The 19157-nt window shown below is 48.5% G+C and overlaps 4 protein-coding genes across 4 annotated transcripts; 2 read left to right on the forward strand and 2 right to left on the reverse strand.

Moving 5' to 3' along the window:
• Positions 1-5372: 5372 nt before the first annotated feature.
• On the reverse strand, positions 5373-6023 carry H1-1 (H1.1 linker histone, cluster member). The gene has a single exon (XM_046006258.1). The coding sequence runs from the start codon at positions 6021-6023 to the stop codon at positions 5373-5375; it is 651 nt and encodes a 216-aa protein (XP_045862214.1).
• Positions 6024-8325: 2302 nt separating this feature from the next.
• LOC123942364 (histone H3.1) lies at positions 8326-8736 on the forward strand. The gene has a single exon (XM_046006268.1). The coding sequence runs from the start codon at positions 8326-8328 to the stop codon at positions 8734-8736; it is 411 nt and encodes a 136-aa protein (XP_045862224.1).
• A 764-nt stretch (positions 8737-9500) lies between these two features.
• LOC123942404 (histone H4) lies at positions 9501-9815 on the forward strand. The gene has a single exon (XM_046006317.1). It carries the CDS (start codon positions 9504-9506, stop codon positions 9813-9815), a length of 312 nt encoding a protein of 103 aa, XP_045862273.1. The 5' UTR covers positions 9501-9503.
• Positions 9816-16423: 6608 nt separating this feature from the next.
• Positions 16424-16802, reverse strand: LOC123942401 (histone H4). Its single transcript, XM_046006311.1, has one exon. The coding sequence runs from the start codon at positions 16794-16796 to the stop codon at positions 16485-16487; it is 312 nt and encodes a 103-aa protein (XP_045862267.1). The 5' UTR covers positions 16797-16802; the 3' UTR covers positions 16424-16484.
• Positions 16803-19157: the final 2355 nt, after the last annotated feature.

Genomic DNA, 19157 nt, shown 5'->3' on the forward strand with positions numbered 1-19157 from the left:
CTGTGTCTGTTTGCATAGACACTGGAAAGAGGGCTGAGTGGCCAAGGTCAGTGACGTGGACAGTGTGGATATCTCCATGTAATTTTTTTTTTAAGATTTTATTTATTTATTTGACAGAGAGAGGTCACAGTAGGCAGAGAGGCAGGCAGAGAGAGAGGGAGAAACAGGCTCCCCACGGAGCAGAGAGCCCGATGCGGGGCTCGATCCCAGGACCCTGAGATCATGATGTGAGCCGAAGGCAGCGGCTTAAACCGCTGAGGCACCCAGGCGCCCCTCTCCATGTAATTTTGATTTTTGTGGCAAACTATTTGTTATAAAATGAAATAAAATAGATGGTGACCAGTGAGAGTCGAAGTCCACTCACATTTCTGTCTTTAGGTATTTGTATTTAAGATTCTGTGATGATGATTTTACTGTAAACTGCAGCTTGCCGTTTACCCTGGAATCCCACTCCTGGAGACCCATTCTGAGACACCCTTGGAAATGGCCATGTAGTTTTTGTTAAATAAAATTTTAAGTCCAGCAGGTGACTGGTGAGCTCGATAATGGTGCACACGCGATGGGATACTGGGGGAGCTCCGGGGGCAGCGCTGTACGCAGTCACCACGTAGTAGTAATACTTCTAGTTTAACCTAGTTCTGGTTGGTTGTTTTTTTTAAGATTATTTATTCATCTGACAGACAGAGATCACAAGTAGGCAGAGAGGCAGGCGGGGGGCGGCGGGGGGGGGGGGGGAAGCAGGCTCCCTACCGAGCAGAAAGCCTGATGCGGGGCTTGATCCCAGGATCCTAAGATCATGATCTGAGCCGAAGGCAGAGGCTTAACCCACTGAGCCACCCAGGTGCCCAATCTAGTTCTGTTTTTGTCCACAGAGTAATTTTCCCCCTTAGATTTGCGTGTACACATTGTCAAAGATCTGAACAATAAGTTGTAGTGTAAAGAATAGAACAAACTCACCCCCCACCCAACGTTCCTCCTTTTCCTTTGGGCACATAGGACGCACAACCGGCAGCATCCAGATGCGAGATTTCCCCTCTGCTCTTTTTCCCATTTATGAGCAAATGTAGGACTTACGGAGCCAAGGTCACGATTTGTCACCATTACTTTAAAGGGCCTGCACTGATCACCCACCAGTCCTGGAAATCCTGTAACTCCTGTGCTTTGTGCCTCTCTTTTCTTTCCTTTCAAAAGTCCTCAGGGGCAAGGACAATGCAATCAATTAATAAATAATAGAATTTGTATGGCACCTCTTACCCACGTGTTTCTGGAAGACCTGGGACAAGGAGACGGATTTCAAGTCTCTCTACTGTCTTATTCAGATGTTAGATCTGATTCTGTGGTCAGAACATCAAAACAGCAGATTTTTGGGATTGTGAGAAAACCATAAGGGAGCATCTTAACCACTGGTTTTCACACTTGATTGTGACCCCAATAAGATACTCAGTCTTCTTCATGACCCAGCGCAAACATACATATGCCTAACGACGTTTAAGTGCCCCAAACCCAAATCCCAGGAAGCTGTACCTACCTTTACAGGGCGGCACGCTCTAAGATGTTCTCATCTCTTCTCTTCCTGACAGTCCATGAAAACCACTGCTCTAATGCAACTTTTACATTAGCAAACAGAAGCACAAAGAACAGTCGCTCAGTTTTATCAGTGATCAATGGTCAGGACTAGCTATCCTCTGCCCTGGATGTTTAATGCCTCAGGACAGTACTTTCCCATTTATACTTTTCTCTACCAAGGTCATCCCCTTGATGACCTCACCCAGGTTCATGGCTTTACTTGCCATCCATGTACCAATGATTCCCAAATTTATACTTCTAGCTTAATTCAACTCCGTCCTCCCCAAAACTATTCTCAAAGCTACCAGTCACCTCCATACTACTGATCTACATCATTACTTAACGAGTCTCAGGCCTGTACTCAGTTCAGTCAGCAGCATTGGAATCCAGTTGCTAACACCCGCATCCAGTTGGTTTCTCAGGGACTCGGAATTTTGATGGGGGAGCAAGAGGCTGGCAAAGGACAAAGCAGCAGCTGGCAGCCTAGACCCCCTCCCCGTGACATCTGTGACGTCCTCAGAGATCACGATCCTGCAAGACCTGAGTCTCCCTCCGCTTACAAATGTCCTAATGATTCACAAGGAAGAGGCTTTCTTACCAACAGCCTAACTTCCAGAGACCCGGAACTCCGTTCCTGAAGCCCTAACATCGCCCTCCCCTCCCTAAAACTGAGGGAGGCTGAGGCAGAGGGAAATGTACATAAAGTTAAATTTCTTCTAAACCTAAAGCTCACTGACCAGGACATGAGACAGTAGAAATGTGACATTCCACCAGGAAGCTCCCAACTGGCACCTCCTTAGAGAAAGCAAACAAAACACAGCTTGGCTTGACAATAACCAGGCCTCCAATATCCTGAAAGTTTTTACCATTTCAGTCCTTCTGAACACCTCTTTGTCCTCACCTCCCCAACTCCCCAGTATATAATCACCACTCCTCGGAGTACAGGGCAGCAGCTCTTTCTGGCCACGGGCCTGTCCCCGCACTTTAATAAAATCACCTTTTTGCACAAGAGACGTCTTAAGAATTCTTTCGTGATCGTCGGTTCCAGACCTCACTTCTATTCTAAAACTTCATCCATTTGACTTGCCCTCCTCCAGCTCTACCGTAGCACACCTGCTTCTCTCCTAGATGACCACCTTGGAAAAACACACACCTTTTTCTAGTTCATTCTTTCAGCCACATGGAGTTTGAAGAAAATTATATATCAATATATTAAAATCTAAAAGCTATTGAAAAAATTTCAAACAGCAAACTTTGAAGGTATTTAAAATAATGAAGATGCCAAAAATTAACAAACATCCCAAAGGACAAACAATAGCTTAAAACCAAAAACTAAAGAGGAATTCCTGCTAAATTATTTACTTTGGAAATTCTTAGCAAATGCAGTACAAACGGGAAATAAAATGCTTGGTATTCACATCAAGGAAGATATAAAAACCAATAAAAGTTATTTCGGTGATGACTAGGAAAAACTCAAGGGGATCTATTTTTTTTTTTTTAAAGATTTTATTTATTTATTTGACAGACAGAGATCACAAGTAGGCAGAGAAGCAGGCAGAGAGAGAGGAAGAAGAAGGCTCCCCGCCAAGCAGAGAGCCCAATGCAGGCCTTGATCCCAGGACCCTGGGATCATGACCTGAGCCAAAGGCAGAGGCTTTAACCCACTGAGCCACCCAGGCGCCCAAGGGGCTCTATTCTAAAAAGTAACAAGAAGTGGGACTACAGAAATTGGTAAGTTCACTGGATACAATATATCAATACATTTCCTCCTTCCTAGCAGTTAAGTCCTAAAAAAGGAAATGAGGGCCTTCCATTCACAGTGGAAACAACCATATAAGTTAATAAGGAAACATGACTTATACGGAGAGATCAATAGAAAAGAACAGAAGAAATCCCATTTGAGACTTTAATAACAGAGGACATACAGTGGGAGGAAGGGATGGATTATTTAATAAATCATGTTAGAACAACAGGCCATCTATCTGGGAGAATATAAACTCGGATTCTATAAAAGTACATAAAGTTTTAGATGGGTTAGAGACTAAAATAATTTTAGGAAGCAATTTTGAGAGGAAAACCTAGGCTGTTGAATGAAGAATGGAGGGGTGGGGTTCAGTTTCTTAACCAAGAATAGAAATCTAGCTTTATAAATTTCTAACATTTAATATTTGGAATTTTATATAGATATCTATAATATATTTAAATGGAAAATTTGCCATAAAATATAGTAAAAAAAAAAAAAAAAAAAGCCAGGGCGCCTGGGTGGCTCAGTGGTTTAAGCCTCTGCCTTCGGCTCAGGTCATGATCTCAGGGTCCTGGGATCGAGCCCCGCATCGGGCTCTCTGCTCAGCAGGGAGCCTGCTTCCTTCCCCTCTCTCTGCCTGCCTCTCTGCCTACTTGTGATCTCTCTCTCTCTGTCAAATAAATAAATAAATAAATCTTAAAAAAAATAGAATTTGACTTGAAAGAATTTTCGAAAGGTTTCAAGAAGGAATGTGTATAAAGCTACCGTTTTGTAATTAGCTCTCATTGAAAACCAAATGAACCATCATGCATGTGTATGATAGGTGCTCCTAGATGACTGAGTTCAAAGAAAGCATTAAATAGCTACGTGCCTGCGCGGAGCAGAGATGCGAAATGCCTGCAAGGCAGACATCGGATAGTGGGAGCCCAGCAAGACGGAGGAGGAAAATATCACCTGAAAAATGGAACAAAGGGTACGCAGGGACATGAGTAAAAAATAAGGCTTTACGACCAGTTGAGCTGATTAGTAACCCTGGCTCACCATTTGTTGTTTTCTCGGAGGTGAAAGACGTGATTAAAATCTGCATCCTAGAATTAAATTTTAAAAGCCTAAAGAGACAATTCTGCAGAAGTGTCCTTTCCTACCTAACATGGTAGGCACCTCCAGAATAGAAATCCCTGAGGGCGATAAAATACGCTCTTAGGTAGAGTGGATTTGTAGATATTACCCAAGCAGGGCAGTTTTGTTTCCTATATATTCAGAAGCCGGGTAAGGGGCTTTGGGGCTTAGTCTCCCAAACTCCGTTGCAGTCAAGCTTCGTTGGGACCAGCGCCAGATACTTGCCGGCAGCGCGCAACCCGACCCGCGCGAAGGCGCCGCGCCCGCAAAAGCTTGCGTTTCCAGACCCGGGCCCGAGGCGCTGCCCGAGGCGTGCGGGCCCTACCTGGTGGGGCTTCTCGAGGACACCAACCTCTGCGCCACCCACGCCAAAGCTCGTCACCATCATGCCCAAGGACATCCAGCTGGCGCGCCGCATTTGCGGAGGGTGTGGCCAAGCATTCGGTTTCACTGGTTACCCCACAAGCACTTCTCAGGGGAGCCCAAGTCCACAAAAGGCCGCTTTAAACACTTGTCCCAAATACCGCAGGGCCCGGCTTTGAACCCAACTAGGGCAATCGCCAGGTGCGCACGCTTCCAGCTGGGGCCGGGGCGGGGCTTCTGCCACGACGGCAGTCCGCGGGGAGGGCAAGCTGTGGACTTCAGCCGGGGACAATTAGCTCCCCAGGTATCGCCGACGTAGTTACTAGGCAAGACAGCAAGGTAGGCCGCTGGTTGCCAAACCGTTAAGTTTCGCCTAGGAAGGTTAGGTACGTCAGCGAGAATATAACAAGTCTCTAAGAAATTGCGGTGTAGGGTAAGTACTAGCCCCAAACCGTCCTCGCAAGTGGGTGGCAACCCCACGTGGGAGCCGAGATACACGTACTAAAGCTCTTTTCTCTGAAATATGTTGGTGGCTCTTAAAAGAGCCGTTGGGTTACTGGAACAAGTTCCAACTGCAACTCTACTTTTTCTTGGGTGCAGCCTTTTTGGGCTTCGCAGCCGTCTTTGGCTTGGCCACCTTCGCCTTGGCCGCTTTGGGCTTCACAGCCTTGGCTTTGGCGGGGCTCTTGGCTACTTTCTTAGGCTTCACAACCTTGGGCTTCTTGGGACTCTTGGATGGTTTCTTGGCTACAGCCGGCTTTTTGGCCTTTTTCGGAGTCTTGACCGCTTTTTTAGTAGCCGCTGTGACCTTTTTGGGTTTCTTAGAAGCGCCCGTCACCTTGGCTTTCGCCACCTTTGGGGGGCTGGCCTTGGCCTCGCCGGAGGCCGCCTTCTTGTTGAGCTTGAAGGAGCCCGAGGCGCCGGTGCCCTTGGTCTGCACCAGGGTGCCCTTGCTCACCAGGCTCTTGAGGCCCAGCTTGATGCGGCTGTTGTTCTTCTCCACGTCGTAGCCGGCGGCCGCCAGCGCCTTCTTGAGCGCCGCCAGGGACACGCCGTTGCGCTCCTTGGAAGAGGACACCGCCTGCACGAGCAGCTCCGACACCGAGGGACCCACGGGCTTCTTCTTGGCGGTGGCCGCAGCCTTAGCCGGCTTCTTGGTTTTCTTGCCGACCGCCGCGGGCTTCTCGGGGGGAATGGAGGTGGCCGGAGCGGGCGGCGCGGTCTCGGACATGGTGAGATCGGAGCGCACCGAGCAAGCTGCGAAGACCTGACAGAGAAGGAAGACGCCGGAGGCCCCGGCGCGGCGTATTTATAGGGCGGGGCCGCGCTGTGATTGGTGCTCGCGCGCGCCCGCCTCTCGCCCCCTAGCGCCCCCTGCGCCGCCGCCCTAGCGCGGCCACGCGGGACCTTGCGGCGGTTCCCCTGTCGCCTCCAGCAGACCGCACTTCTGGGCGGGCAGGGGTCCGGCTCCGCAGCCCAGTAACGTCGGAGGCTGCCACCGCCCTTTGCAAAACAAGCCTTTTCTTCCCGGGCGGAGGAAGAGCTGTTTGTCCCGGAGGCACCCAGATAAGAATGCCGGGCGGTGTCAGGAGGGGCGTGCGTTCCGCGTCTGTCAGGACCGTGAAATGGCCGGGGAGGGGGAGAGGCCGGGGGCCAGCCCTCGTCTGCGCCGCTGCCTTTCCCGGCGACGCCGAAGAGGGACACGCCTGGTCAGGACCTTTTCTGCGTTTTGGTTTCGCGAGCGCACAATTAGACCCTCCTGCTAGTGCAGAACAAGCTGTTGCCACCGTCCCGTGCGCTTGACCCGCCCCGGAGGCCTTGACCCAGCCCGGAGGCGGACGGGCTGCCCCGTGCGCTGTCGCGCGCTCTTCCCAGCAGGGCAGCTCCCAACCCCGCCCACGAGGGGCGTTCAGGAGGCGCCGGCCGGACTCAACGTTCCCGTCCCCCACGCCTCGGGCGACAGCGAGAGGGCACGGCTCCCGTGACTGCTGCGGGCAACCCTCCTGTGACTTCTTTGTGGCTGGTCGGGGCATTTAGAAGCGTCAACAGGGCTCCAGTGAGTCCCCAGTGCGAATCAAAGGATAGAACAAAATGCTTCTTCCAGGGCTGCGCCCGGGAGCCCACACGCCCTGCCACAGGCTCGGGGACGTCGCCAGGGGGCCGAGAGAAGGCAGTGACGTCTCCTTCCCGCGCCGCGCTCCTGAAGTTCTCAAACAAGTCCGCGCGGCCTAAGTAACCCGAGCTTCCCGGCTTCCCCCGAATATCCGATGGCCCTAGTACTAGCTGGCGGCCGGTACTGGTATGTTCCCACCTGAATCTTCACAACCACTCCCAGCTACGTCCCATTTTCCCGAGTCTGTGTTTTCAAAGGCAACCTGTAATTTCTACCAATCTGTAAATAGAACAATCGGAACTGGGCGTTTGAAGGACACTCCATTACAACAGGTGTAGAGCCTTCCTCCAAGACAAGCTTTCACAAGTGAACATCTGGAAATCAAACTTTTCTTAGTGTAATAAACGAGGACTCTAATTAAATGCAGCTTTTAAAAAGGAAACACTGGGTTCGGGGATTTCTTACGGTTCCAGCCTCCTGCGTGTCCATCGGATTAAATAGGCTTCAAATAAAACACAAACGTTCCGCCCAGATGAAGGAAGCTAGATTTCTTACTGGCTGTTCAGTATAAAAGTACTCAGCCAATGAAAAGGTAGAATCTGGCCTACCTACTTACTCAGTACAAAACGGTCACATTTGGTGTTGTTAAGCCCCCCAAATTTTAAGAACTATAAGGTTAGGTCTTGGCAATGAGAAGTTGGCCCTTCTTGTGTCTAGGAATCCTGTTGATTGCGCTGAGTACACGCCTGCTCCGTAAAGTTCAGAGAGGTTGGTGCTGGAGAATTTAGTCACTGATATTTTACATCTGGCAAAATATACTCTAGACGTGAGAAAACATAAGATCCAGAAAGCTCCAAGTTTAGAAGTCAGCATTAATATTTGACAGAGGTGCCCGATTACTGGGAATATTTCTGTAAACTCCAGTGTAATTTTACTATGGTTGAGGTAGGATTCGAAGGAGTTCCTTCATGTAAGCATTATAAAAGGATCTCATTTTTGAAAAAGGTTTCAGAAACTTGTAATATGATAGGGGATTGCTGGGGTTATTGAATAGGGAAAATAAAGAAGACATTATCAGGGGCAATATTTCTCAAATTTCTCCCCCCAAACTACAGAAATATAGAGTTTTGAACTACAGTACCAACGGAGCAAATGTTTAGTTTTTTGAAAAGGTAATGTTCAAAGCACTGTATCCAGACTACGAAATCAGATTTGAAAGAAAGGAACAAAAACCTGAAGAGACGGGATAACGTGGTAGCCAATGAAATTGCGCCGTTGTTAGAAAGCTAAAAGGTAGACCAATCAGCCTGTAACCTTACACGTCAGCATTTTCCTCATCCAATCACTACACTTTGCATACTATAAATACCGGCAGGCATTCTAGCGTAGTGCATTTGTGAGAGCTTGTTGCGTTCCTGTCATGGCTCGCACGAAGCAGACGGCGCGCAAGTCGACCGGCGGCAAGGCCCCGCGCAAGCAGCTGGCCACCAAGGCGGCCCGCAAGAGCGCGCCGGCCACGGGCGGCGTGAAGAAGCCGCACCGCTACCGGCCCGGCACGGTGGCCCTGCGCGAGATCCGGCGCTACCAGAAGTCCACCGAGCTGCTGATCCGCAAGCTGCCGTTCCAGCGGCTGGTGCGCGAGATCGCGCAGGACTTCAAGACCGACCTGCGCTTCCAGAGCTCGGCCGTCATGGCGCTGCAGGAGGCGTGCGAGGCCTACCTGGTGGGGCTCTTCGAGGACACCAACCTCTGCGCCATCCACGCCAAGCGCGTCACCATCATGCCCAAGGACATCCAGCTGGCGCGCCGCATCCGCGGCGAGAGGGCGTAAACTAAGGCTGCTGTCTCTGGACTTTGAAAAAGGCTCTTTTCAGAGCCACCCACGTTTTCAAGTAAAGTGGCTGTAAAACTACCAACGAAACAGTTGACTTCTGAGTGGTTATGCACTTAGGATATCGGTTGGTAACACTATAGTGGGCTACAGGTCCTTTAGTGTAAACATGACGTATGCGAACAAAGAAAGACCTTTACAAGGTTAGAAAACTGTTCCCCGAAGTCCTAAGGAAGCGTCAGAGTCTCAAGAGGCGCATGAAACAGTTGGCTATCGGAAGGGCATTAAATGGGGCCTCCTGAGCATTTCTAAAACGAACAGGAATGGAGGAGTTTCATCACAGATATTAAAAGTAAAACATCTGAAAAAAATCTGGTTTATCACTAAGCCACTCAATTTATGTTTCTTTGGCCTTGGTATTTTTGCCATTACTGAAATTACTGGAAAACAAGCATTTTTATATAAGGATTCTATTAGACTTTTTGGAATCATACATGAGTTTACCATAAGCCCGGTTCGTTAGAACAAGGTTAGTCCAGTGACGGGCGTAAAGACTAGCGGTCAAGCTGCGTTCTGCACCCGCCCTCCCGGAGTCTCGGGCTTGGAGGAGGGGCTAAGGGAGGGGACTGCTTGCGTCACATTTCCCGCCTGCGCTCTTTCCATTCTCTACATCTGCGGGGGGTGGGTTTGGGAGGGGGGACGTCGTTATATAAGGACCAGCTCTCGCTTGCTTTGTCACTTGCTGTGGGTTTGCTTTTCTGAGAGCCATGTCTGGTCGCGGCAAGGGCGGGAAGGGCCTGGGCAAGGGGGGCGCCAAGCGCCACCGCAAGGTGCTGCGCGACAACATCCAGGGCATCACCAAGCCCGCCATCCGGCGGCTGGCCCGGCGCGGCGGCGTCAAGCGCATCTCCGGCCTCATCTACGAGGAGACCCGCGGGGTGCTCAAGGTCTTCCTGGAGAACGTGATCCGCGACGCCGTCACCTACACGGAGCACGCCAAGCGCAAGACGGTCACGGCCATGGACGTGGTCTACGCGCTCAAGCGCCAGGGCCGCACCCTCTACGGCTTCGGGGGCTGAGCTCTGATTGCACCACCGGGAAATTGCATTTCGCTACCAAAGGCCCTTTTCAGGGCCACCCAAACGTTCAGAAAAAGAGCTGACCTGATACACTCCACTGGTTAAAATTAACATTTAATAGCCGAATCCTGTAGTATTTCGGAATTTTTAAAAGTAAAAACTCCGTGCAATATCCGATTACACCAAAAGGACTCTTAGCTGAGCCGGACTTTTTGCTCCTCTGTCCTCAACATTGACTGCATTACGAGTAAGGGAGGGATGATACTCCCAACTCAAACGTGGGGGAAACCAAGCCGAGCAAGGAACTTGCAAGGATTTCTAGGAACAAAGAGGGACATTGTCCAATCAGCAAGTCGCATCCGTTTTTGTCAACCAATCAGAACTGATGATCTCATGTGCCGCCTCTCCCCCACCCCCCCCATCTCCCAGGCGAGCCAGACTGGGGGATGGGAAGGTTGGCCAGAAACCCCAAAGCTCTGGGTAAGGAATTTGTGGAATTTATCATTTTGTGCAAGTGTCCTTCAATCGGGTCTTGAATGTTGTGCCTGAGTTTTCGCGTCTGAGAGACCACCAAGGAGCCAAGCACCGATGCAATCACACCAGGGTTTATTTGACAAGCTTAAGCTGGGGCCCAAGTATACCCAACACAGTGGTGTAGGGATTTGGCCCCCGAACCAGAACCAGATTACAGAGTTTTTAAAGGCAGAGTAGGGGTGGACTCTCGGTGGGTGAGGACCAAGGGGATTAGGGATGGCATAAGTCTCTAAGGAATTTTGGAAGCAAGGTCTCCAAGACTGTGAGGAGCCAGCTATTGTTGGGAGAAAGGTTATTTATTACCAATAATCTTGGAGATCTAGAGATAAAGTTTCACATTTCTCCTATCAAGTGTCCTTGTTAGTGAGATTTGGGTTTAGAAGAAATTTAACTTTATTTAGGGCTTGAGGTACTGAGTTATTTGTCTCTGGAAATTGTGCTGTTGTTAAGATAGCTTCTTCGTTGTGTATCTCTGGGACATTGGTAAACCAATGGAGACTCCTGCCTTGCAGGATTGTGATCTTTGCAAGTGAACTATTTGCTTTTCCCCCAGGGCAGCCAGGGGTGGCCCAGGAATGCCACACATACTACTGAGGGGAGGGGAGCGTGTGGAGAGGGGGTGCAAGGTGCCAGCTTTTGCTTTGCCAAGATGGCTGTACTTATGCTAAAGCTAAACCTGAGGTGGGATGGCCTGAATTTTCTCGGCCTCCACATTGAGCAGTAGAGGTTTCACCACTAACAAAGTCCAAAAAATAGTCTTTGGAAATGGGCAGGGGAGAAACCAGATTCCGGCTGCCAGAAAACCCGGGGCACTGGATTCCGGGCAAAGTAACACTGTTTATGGGTGGAAAGTGCCTCTTCACTGTCAGCAGAGCCCGTCGGAGTTCGCCATACTTTTCCTCCCTTCACAGAGAAATGGAAATTAGGGCGGCTAATTTGGAGTGAATTTTATGGTGCATAAACGATATTTCAATAAAACTGAGCGAGTGCGACAGAGCCTGCGGGCTGACTGCAAGCTCAGTGTGTCAGCTTCAGCCAGTGTCTCTCCTAGCTTTTGGGGGCCCCCTTTCCATCTGATAACTGTCCTCCAAGATTTCTTGGGGAATATAAAAGTACCTAGTCTGGCCTAACTTAAATTGACAATGAGGAGAATTCAGAGCCGCATCCTGCTGGCCAGAGGAGCAAAATGGGCCTGGTTGGGAGAGTGGTCATTTTATGTTCTCCCTAGTTGGCGTTCCTTCAAGAGATATTTATTGAGCTCATGTAATATGCCCGATACTCTTATAGGCAGTGGGGTACCTCTGTAAGCAAATCAAACAGAATTCCCCGTTGTGGATCCCGAGTATACATAGAGAGGTGTGTGGATACAGATTTTCTTATGTGAGAGGAGAGCGGTACTTGCTACAATAGACAGGACTAGCTTCTGTGATGGCAGGCCTGGAATCTGTATTAATAGCCTTGTAGATAGTACCGTGCCCATTTTAGTCAGGCTCACTGCCCTGGGGGAAAGCCTCTGAGCCTTCTTCAGCCTTAACACTCATGCAGGCCTTTTCAGAACAGAGGTAATGCCGCCCGATGTTCTACTCCGCATCATTCCTCAGATCTAGAGGAAAAACTGTCACACTGAGGGATTCGGGCAGAGGTAAATCAAGGAACAGTACATAGAGAATCAATTGTGGCAACACTCTGGTGAGCCTAGGGTCTTACGTAGAAAATTCATGCACGCATTCATTCAGCTGATGGGGTTCAGGCCATGTGATCCCCTGATAAGCCACCTTGGCATATTAAATATGTTAAATTCAAGGAGTTTAAGCTTCAGAAGCAGGAAATTCACCCTGACATTCCCTCTGCCCCACATCAACCCCCACTTCTTTCTTTTTCCAAGAAACCAGAAGATAAATCTTTTATCTGAAAGGTACCCTCCTGCACCAGGAGGAGGAAAAATATCCTTATCACCAGAGATGAGGAACTCAGGGCTGAGAAGTCTCTATGAACAAACCTTGTTACTTCTTTACCATTTAGTACTTCTAGTCCAAAGCGCGTTGTCTTTTCACTTCTTCAGAAAGGTATTCTTTGTCTAACAGATATAAAAGCTTCCTGCTCTGTTCATTTCCTTGAACCTCATATCTTTGTGGGGCTCCTGTACATATGCACATAATTTAATTTGGTTTTCTCCTGTTACCCTTTTTTTTTAAAAATTTTTTTATTTCTTATTTTTTTTTATAAACATATAATGTATTTTTATCCCCGGGGTACAGGTCTTTGAATCGCCAGGTTTACACACTTCACAGCACTCTCCATAGTACATACCCTCCCCAGTGTCCATAACCCCCCTCCCCCCTCCCTACCCTATCTTTTTATTACAGGGAGATCTCAGTTAAGAACTTAGAAGGGTAGAAGGAAAAATACTTTTCCTCTCCCCACACAACAAGCCTTCAGAGACTACCTATTAGCTGTCAGCCCTGTTCTAGGTGCTAGAGACACGTCAGGGACAAAATAAAGTCCCTGCTCTCAAAGAATTATATTCTAGTTGTGGGAGACGGAACAATTAAACATATACTGATACACGTGGGGATGCATATACTATTTTAAAGAATAAGCAGAAAGGGGTATTACTTTACATAAGGTGGTCCGGAAAGTTCTCTTTCATAAGAGGGTGTTTGAACAGAGACCTGAATGAAATGAAGTCAGCAGCCATCCAGGGACAGGTAGCAGAATATGCCACACAAAAACTGACTCGGACCTAAAGATCAAAGGCACTTGAAAAGCAACAGGTGCCAGGAGGCACACTGACCTCTCCTTTTTCTTCCTGAAAGCAGGAGAGAAATTCCCCATATGGAAGATGTCATCCTTATATGATGAGGAAAGTAACATTTTTCTCACCTTGGGTGAGGGTTTGAGGCCAGGAGAAATCTGTACAAACAAACCTTGTAAACTAACCCTTATCTTCCTAGTTACTTTCCCACAATTCACTATCCTAGCCCCAGCCTCCTTGCCTTGTGTTTTCAGTTTACGACGCTTTGTCCAGCTCAGTACAGAGTATTCAACTCTAACTGCTTCTTTGGGTCTTCATTTCCTTAGGAGTACACCTTTGTCATGGAAAGCATATTGGCGTACAATAATGTCTCTCTCTACATCTGAATAAATATATATATATTTATATAAATGTAAACGAATTGTATGTTTTTCTACTGTTAATTTGTTTTATGTCATGTTAATTCTTAGGGCAGAAGTAAAATCCTCCTCATGTACCAGGATAAGATACTTCCAGGAAGACAGAGAAAGACATACAAGGGCTCCGAGACTGGAACATGCTCGGTCTGTTCTGCAAACAGCAAAAAGGTCAGTGAAGACAAAGAAATGTGATAGCAAGTGAGATCAGAGGGTGGCCAGGGCCCAGAGCATGTAAAGCCATCTAGGTAGGGTGACAAACTCATCCTGTTTGCCTGGGACTTTCTCCAAGTTGTAGCATTGAACGTCCAGCAACCCCTCACACTCAGGCAAACTGGAATCACTGGCTACCCTCCTTATAGGCTGGGATGAAGAGGAAAATCACTGGAATGTTCTGAGGGTAGAACAACTTTTGAAATGATCACTTTTGTTGCTGGGTTGAGAGAAAAACTATCAAAAGCGGAAATAGAAAGGCTAGTTAGAAGTCATTATGGTCATCTGGCCAACAGGCGAGCGTGGCTTGCCCTGAAGCAGCAGCACAGGACGTAGTGAAAGGTGCTTTCACTGATTTGTAACAGAGATGACTGGGTTGGATGAAAGTTGTAAGAGAAAGAGATTCAACACGACTGCAAGATTTCTGAGCTGAGCCCCTACAAGAATGGAGTTCCATTTTTTGAGGTGGGGACCACTGCGGAAAGAACAGATTTGGTGTTTCTGTGTTAAGATATCTAATTTGGACAAGTCAAGTTTGAGATGTGCATCAGACACTCAAGTCGATATATCAGAGATGCAACTGGCTATGTGGCAAGTTTCATTATGAAGCTTGAAGCGACTAGAAGGAAACTGAGAAAAGTTTAGAGGTGATTAAAGTCTAAAACAGCCATTGTCTCTAAAAACAGCCATTGGGATCGAGAAACATACAGAAGCGGACACAATCGTAGGCATTGTCACTACAACCTGACCTGACACCTAGGGCTAGGTCACGGAGTCTTCCTGTTGAGCATAAACCATTATACAGAACACAGAACATATCAATAGTGAGACCAAGATCAGAGAAGGGGCCCAAGAAGTGAGCCATAGGTACTTGAGCCCATACTGGAACAGACTTTCCCTCTTTAGCAGGGCTGTATAGTATTTCAGTTAAGGCCTGTTTGTATTCCTCACCTATTCACATGTTGACATTTTAATTCCCTAGATGATGGTGTTAGGAGTTCTGGCCCTTCAGTAGTGATTAGGCCCCGAGAATGGAGCACTCATGAATGCAATTAGTGCCCTTCCTAAATAAGAGACTTCAGAGAGCTCTCTGGCCCTCGCTCTGCCACAGGAGGACACAGCAAGACAAGTCTACCAACCAGGAACTGGGGTCTCACCAGACACCAAATCTTGTCTGAAACTGCCAGTGCCTTAACCTTGGACTCCCAGCCTTGAGAAATCAGTTTGCTGTTTAAGCCAGTCTATGGCATTTTCTTTATAGCAGCCTGATTAAGACAGGGTTTCTGGGGGCGCCTGGGTGGCTCAGTGGGTTAAAGCCTCTGCTTTCGGCTCAGGTCATGATCCCAGGGTCCTGGGATCGAGCCCCGCATCGGGCTCTCTGCTCCGCAGGGAGCCTGTTTCCTCCTCTCTCTCTGCCTGCCTCTCTGCCTAGTTGTGATTTCTCTCTGTCAAATAAATAAAATATTAAAAAAAAAAAAAAGACAGGGTTTCTGGTGACAATTCACATTTCTACTCATTTACTATTACAATGCATTGCAATAAATGGTGTTTGAATTCCTACTGATGGGATACAGACTCATTATAGGCCGTTGATTCCCAAACTTTCCTCTAAACCAGACCTCTCACTTGAACTCGAGAATCTGTTTGAACTGCCTATCCGGTATCTTGTGTCGGAGAGACACATTAGAGTAACTTGCTCTAGCCAGTCGTCAATATATTTCTCAATAATTAAATCAAAGATGCTATTCACGTGCCTGATTTACCAATGAAGCCATACTAGAAAACCTTTATTTTTTTAAGTTTACGGATTTCAAGAATGCTCAAAGTGTTTTGAGGGGCGCCTGGGTAGCTCAGTCGGTTAAGCGTTTGCTTGCGGCTCACGTGAACCCTAAACTTTACCATGTACAGGAGGCGGAAGAGGAGCTGGGAGGAGGGACGAAGGCGGAAGGTCCAAGACAGTCGCCCGAGAGCCGGTGACCTCAAAGGACGGAGCTCCTCCCTAGGGGTCCGAGAAGCAGAGACCCGAATCCGAACAGACCCCCTTCGTCCACTAAATGGCACTTTCCAGACCCCGCTTAGGCAGGGGCGGAGGGAGGCCCCTAGAAACCTGCGACCTCCGGCTGCGGCCTCACGGGTTCCAGCTCCAGGGCAACGGCGGCGGCCCGCGGGGACCTGACGCCAGGAGACACTCCTCTCTTCTCACACCACCAAGGAAAGCGACACGCAACGTTCGGCGTCTCTCCGGTGGCGCATTCTAACCCACCTGGCTTCCAGCGAGGCGGGGGCGGCCTCTCGCAAATATATTTACCGTACCTTCCCAGGCGAGCGAGCTGGGCGGCCGCTGAAGCGCTGCCACAACCCGAATCCCCCCGGACAGAAGGCATGGGTCGTTTCACTCCTTCCACGGGGCACAGGCGGGAGGGAGCAGAGGTCTGGCGCCACATCTCTCCCGGGAGGCCCGGGGCCCGCGTCGCCTCCCCATTGGCCTCCCTCAGGCAACCCCTAGTCCTGATTGGTGCAGACCCCTCGCCACGCGCTGTACTGGCAGCTCATTGGTCGAGCTAGCATCCGGCAGCCAACGCACCGCCCAGCTCGTTTAGTACCGGAACCTAAGACCCCAAACACCGCGAAAACGCAGTAAACGCAAAAAGCAGGAGCACAAAACGCGTACAGCCCTTCTGGAGGTTAAGTGGGCGGCCCTGAAAAGGGCCTTTAGAGAGCTCTGGGAAATAAGTGTAACCGCGGAAAATTCTAACCGCCGAAACCGTAGAGGGTGCGGCCCTGGCGCTTGAGCGCGTAGACCACGTCCATGGCCGTGACCGTCTTGCGCTTGGCGTGCTCCGTGTAGGTGACGGCGTCGCGGATCACGTTCTCCAGGAAGACCTTGAGCACCCCGCGGGTCTCCTCGTAGATGAGGCCGGAGATGCGCTTGACGCCGCCGCGCCGGGCCAGCCGCCGGATGGCGGGCTTGGTGATGCCCTGGATGTTGTCGCGCAGCACCTTGCGGTGGCGCTTGGCGCCCCCCTTGCCCAGACCCTTCCCGCCCTTGCCGCGGCCAGACATGTCCGCCTAAACGCTCTGTGCGAGTTCCACACAGCGATAGCCCTTTTCGTCTGTCAGCGCTACTTATAAGCACAGGTCGGACCTCGTTGAAGACTGACAGCGCGGGCGGGCCCGCAGGTTCCGCAGGTCCCGCCCCCACCCCGGCTCCCCGGCTCCTCCCACCTCTGGGCGGAGCTCCGAGGACTGCGCGGGAGGGAGCAAGGTTGGGGGGAAGGTCTGGCTTCTCCGGAGCCTGTGCGTACTGGTGTCTGCAGAAATCTCCCCCGTGAGAACGTTACCAGGGGCTTCTAGTTTGCAACAAAGTACTGTCCTCTCTCATTTGGAAGGGGAATGATTGTTGGCTGGGAAGGGAACCCTAAGATGTCACCCCAAAACAGGAGTGTAGGGGTTCAGGACGTACCGTCTCAAAATAGGCCTCTTTGGTATGGAGTGTAGCGGAAGACGCCCCCCCCAACCAAATGCGCCTCTCTGGCATAAGGACTATATGCGAGCAGATGATTTTTAAGAAACACCGACACGGGAGAACCTCTAAAATCTTCCTAACAGGAAGATTTAACATTTATGAATGTTATTTAACATTTAGGAAGATCTCAATCTCTAAGTGTCTCCCTCTAGTACCAGGAAGAGAAGGATGACTAAATCACCAGACATTCCTGTCCTTGGAGAAAGCCCCAGCTTAATTGGGCTTCACAACCTTGTTTCCCATCCTTTTCCCGCCAACCCCAGGCTGGCTCTCTGTGCACCCCGTTCCCACACCAACATCTGTTAGCGGAAGGTGGTCTTTCCAGGGGTGACTGGGGCCTCTTTCGGGGGGTTCCCCTCAGTTCCTCAGAGCATCTCCCGTGTACACACGAGCGGTCCATGTCATTCAACTGCTCTTCGTTTTTCTCGTAGATCTTTTTTTATAGGGACTCAACTGAGCATTCACAAGAGTAGGGGAAGTTATTTTCCCTCTTTCGCAGATGTGTGACCTTGTAACTTTGCCTTCGTTTTCTTCATCTGTAAAGGTGCAGTGATGATGCTACTACTCATGGAGCTTTTGTGAAGATTTAAATTAGCTAATGTAAGCAAAGGGCTAGAACAGAGATTGGCGCAAAGAAGTCCTACGTAAATGTGCCTGCTTTTTAGCTAGTATTATTACTTAAAGTCTCTGTCTGGAGTTGGGAGATTGACCTGAGCTCTCATTTTTAAGCTTTTACTCCTAACACAATATAGGCAACACAGACACATATATAATAGTGAAGATTTTTTTTTATTTTTTTTAAATCACAGCATTCAATAAAGTATAAAGTGTTGATGAATCACGTTTTTTTTGGTTTTGTCTTCAATTAAAGTATGGCTGACATACAATATCACCCTAGTTTTAGGCGTCCAGCTAAGTGGACTGAGTGAGCTGACGGTTCTATACATTATGAAATGCCCATCACGGTGTGTTACCATCTGTTACCACACAAAGCCATTATAATATGATTGTATTCCCTCTGCTGTACATTGCGTGCCTGTGACTTATTTATTGTATAACTGCAAGTTTGGACCTCCTAATCACCTTCACCTATTTTGCTTCTTACCCCACACCCCCACAACTACTCATTTGCTCTCTATATCTGTTTTGTTTTTTTGATTGCACATATAAGGGAAATCATATGGTATTTGACTTTGTCAGACTTATTTAGCATATACCCTCTAAGCCCATCCATATGAATAAAAAGATTTCATCCTTTTTCATGCTAATATTCCACTGTATATACAGTTGACCCTTGAAAAATGCAGGGGTTGGGGTACTGACCAGTACACAGTTGAAAACTCACATATAACTTTTGACTCCCCACACCCACAAAAGTACCAATACAATACTGTTGATTAGACAACAGTTATGTTATGTTACTGGTAACATAAAGTCTATTAAAACATATTCTGCATCTGTACTATATGTTGTATTATTATGAACCAGAGAAAAGAAAGTACTATCAAGAAAATCACAAGGAAGAGAAAAACATTTACAGTAATGTATTATGTTTGTTGAAAAAGGAATCTGCAAGTAAGTGGGCTCACCCAGTTCAAACCTGTGTTGTTTGAGGGTCAACTCTATTCCTTTGTGCCCTTTCCAAGCGTACATTGACAACGTCTTCTTTCTGTCTTGTGGCCATGTCTGGAATGCAGTTCAAATCTCTTAACTGACTTCCCATTGTTGTGTTGTCTCCTAAAACACTCATTGATTAGTAAGTCACTTCTGGGATGACTGGAAGAACTACTACTAAATTTTTAGTCTGAAAAATGCACCCTGACCTTGGCTTCCTCCTCTCTTCTGAAAGACTGTAACAAACCAAAAGTGGTTCTAGACACCAACAACATTACCTGCAA

The sequence above is a fragment of the Meles meles genome, chromosome 5 (genome assembly GCF_922984935.1).
Source record: "Meles meles chromosome 5, mMelMel3.1 paternal haplotype, whole genome shotgun sequence".
Classification (NCBI taxonomy): domain Eukaryota; kingdom Metazoa; phylum Chordata; class Mammalia; order Carnivora; family Mustelidae; genus Meles; species Meles meles.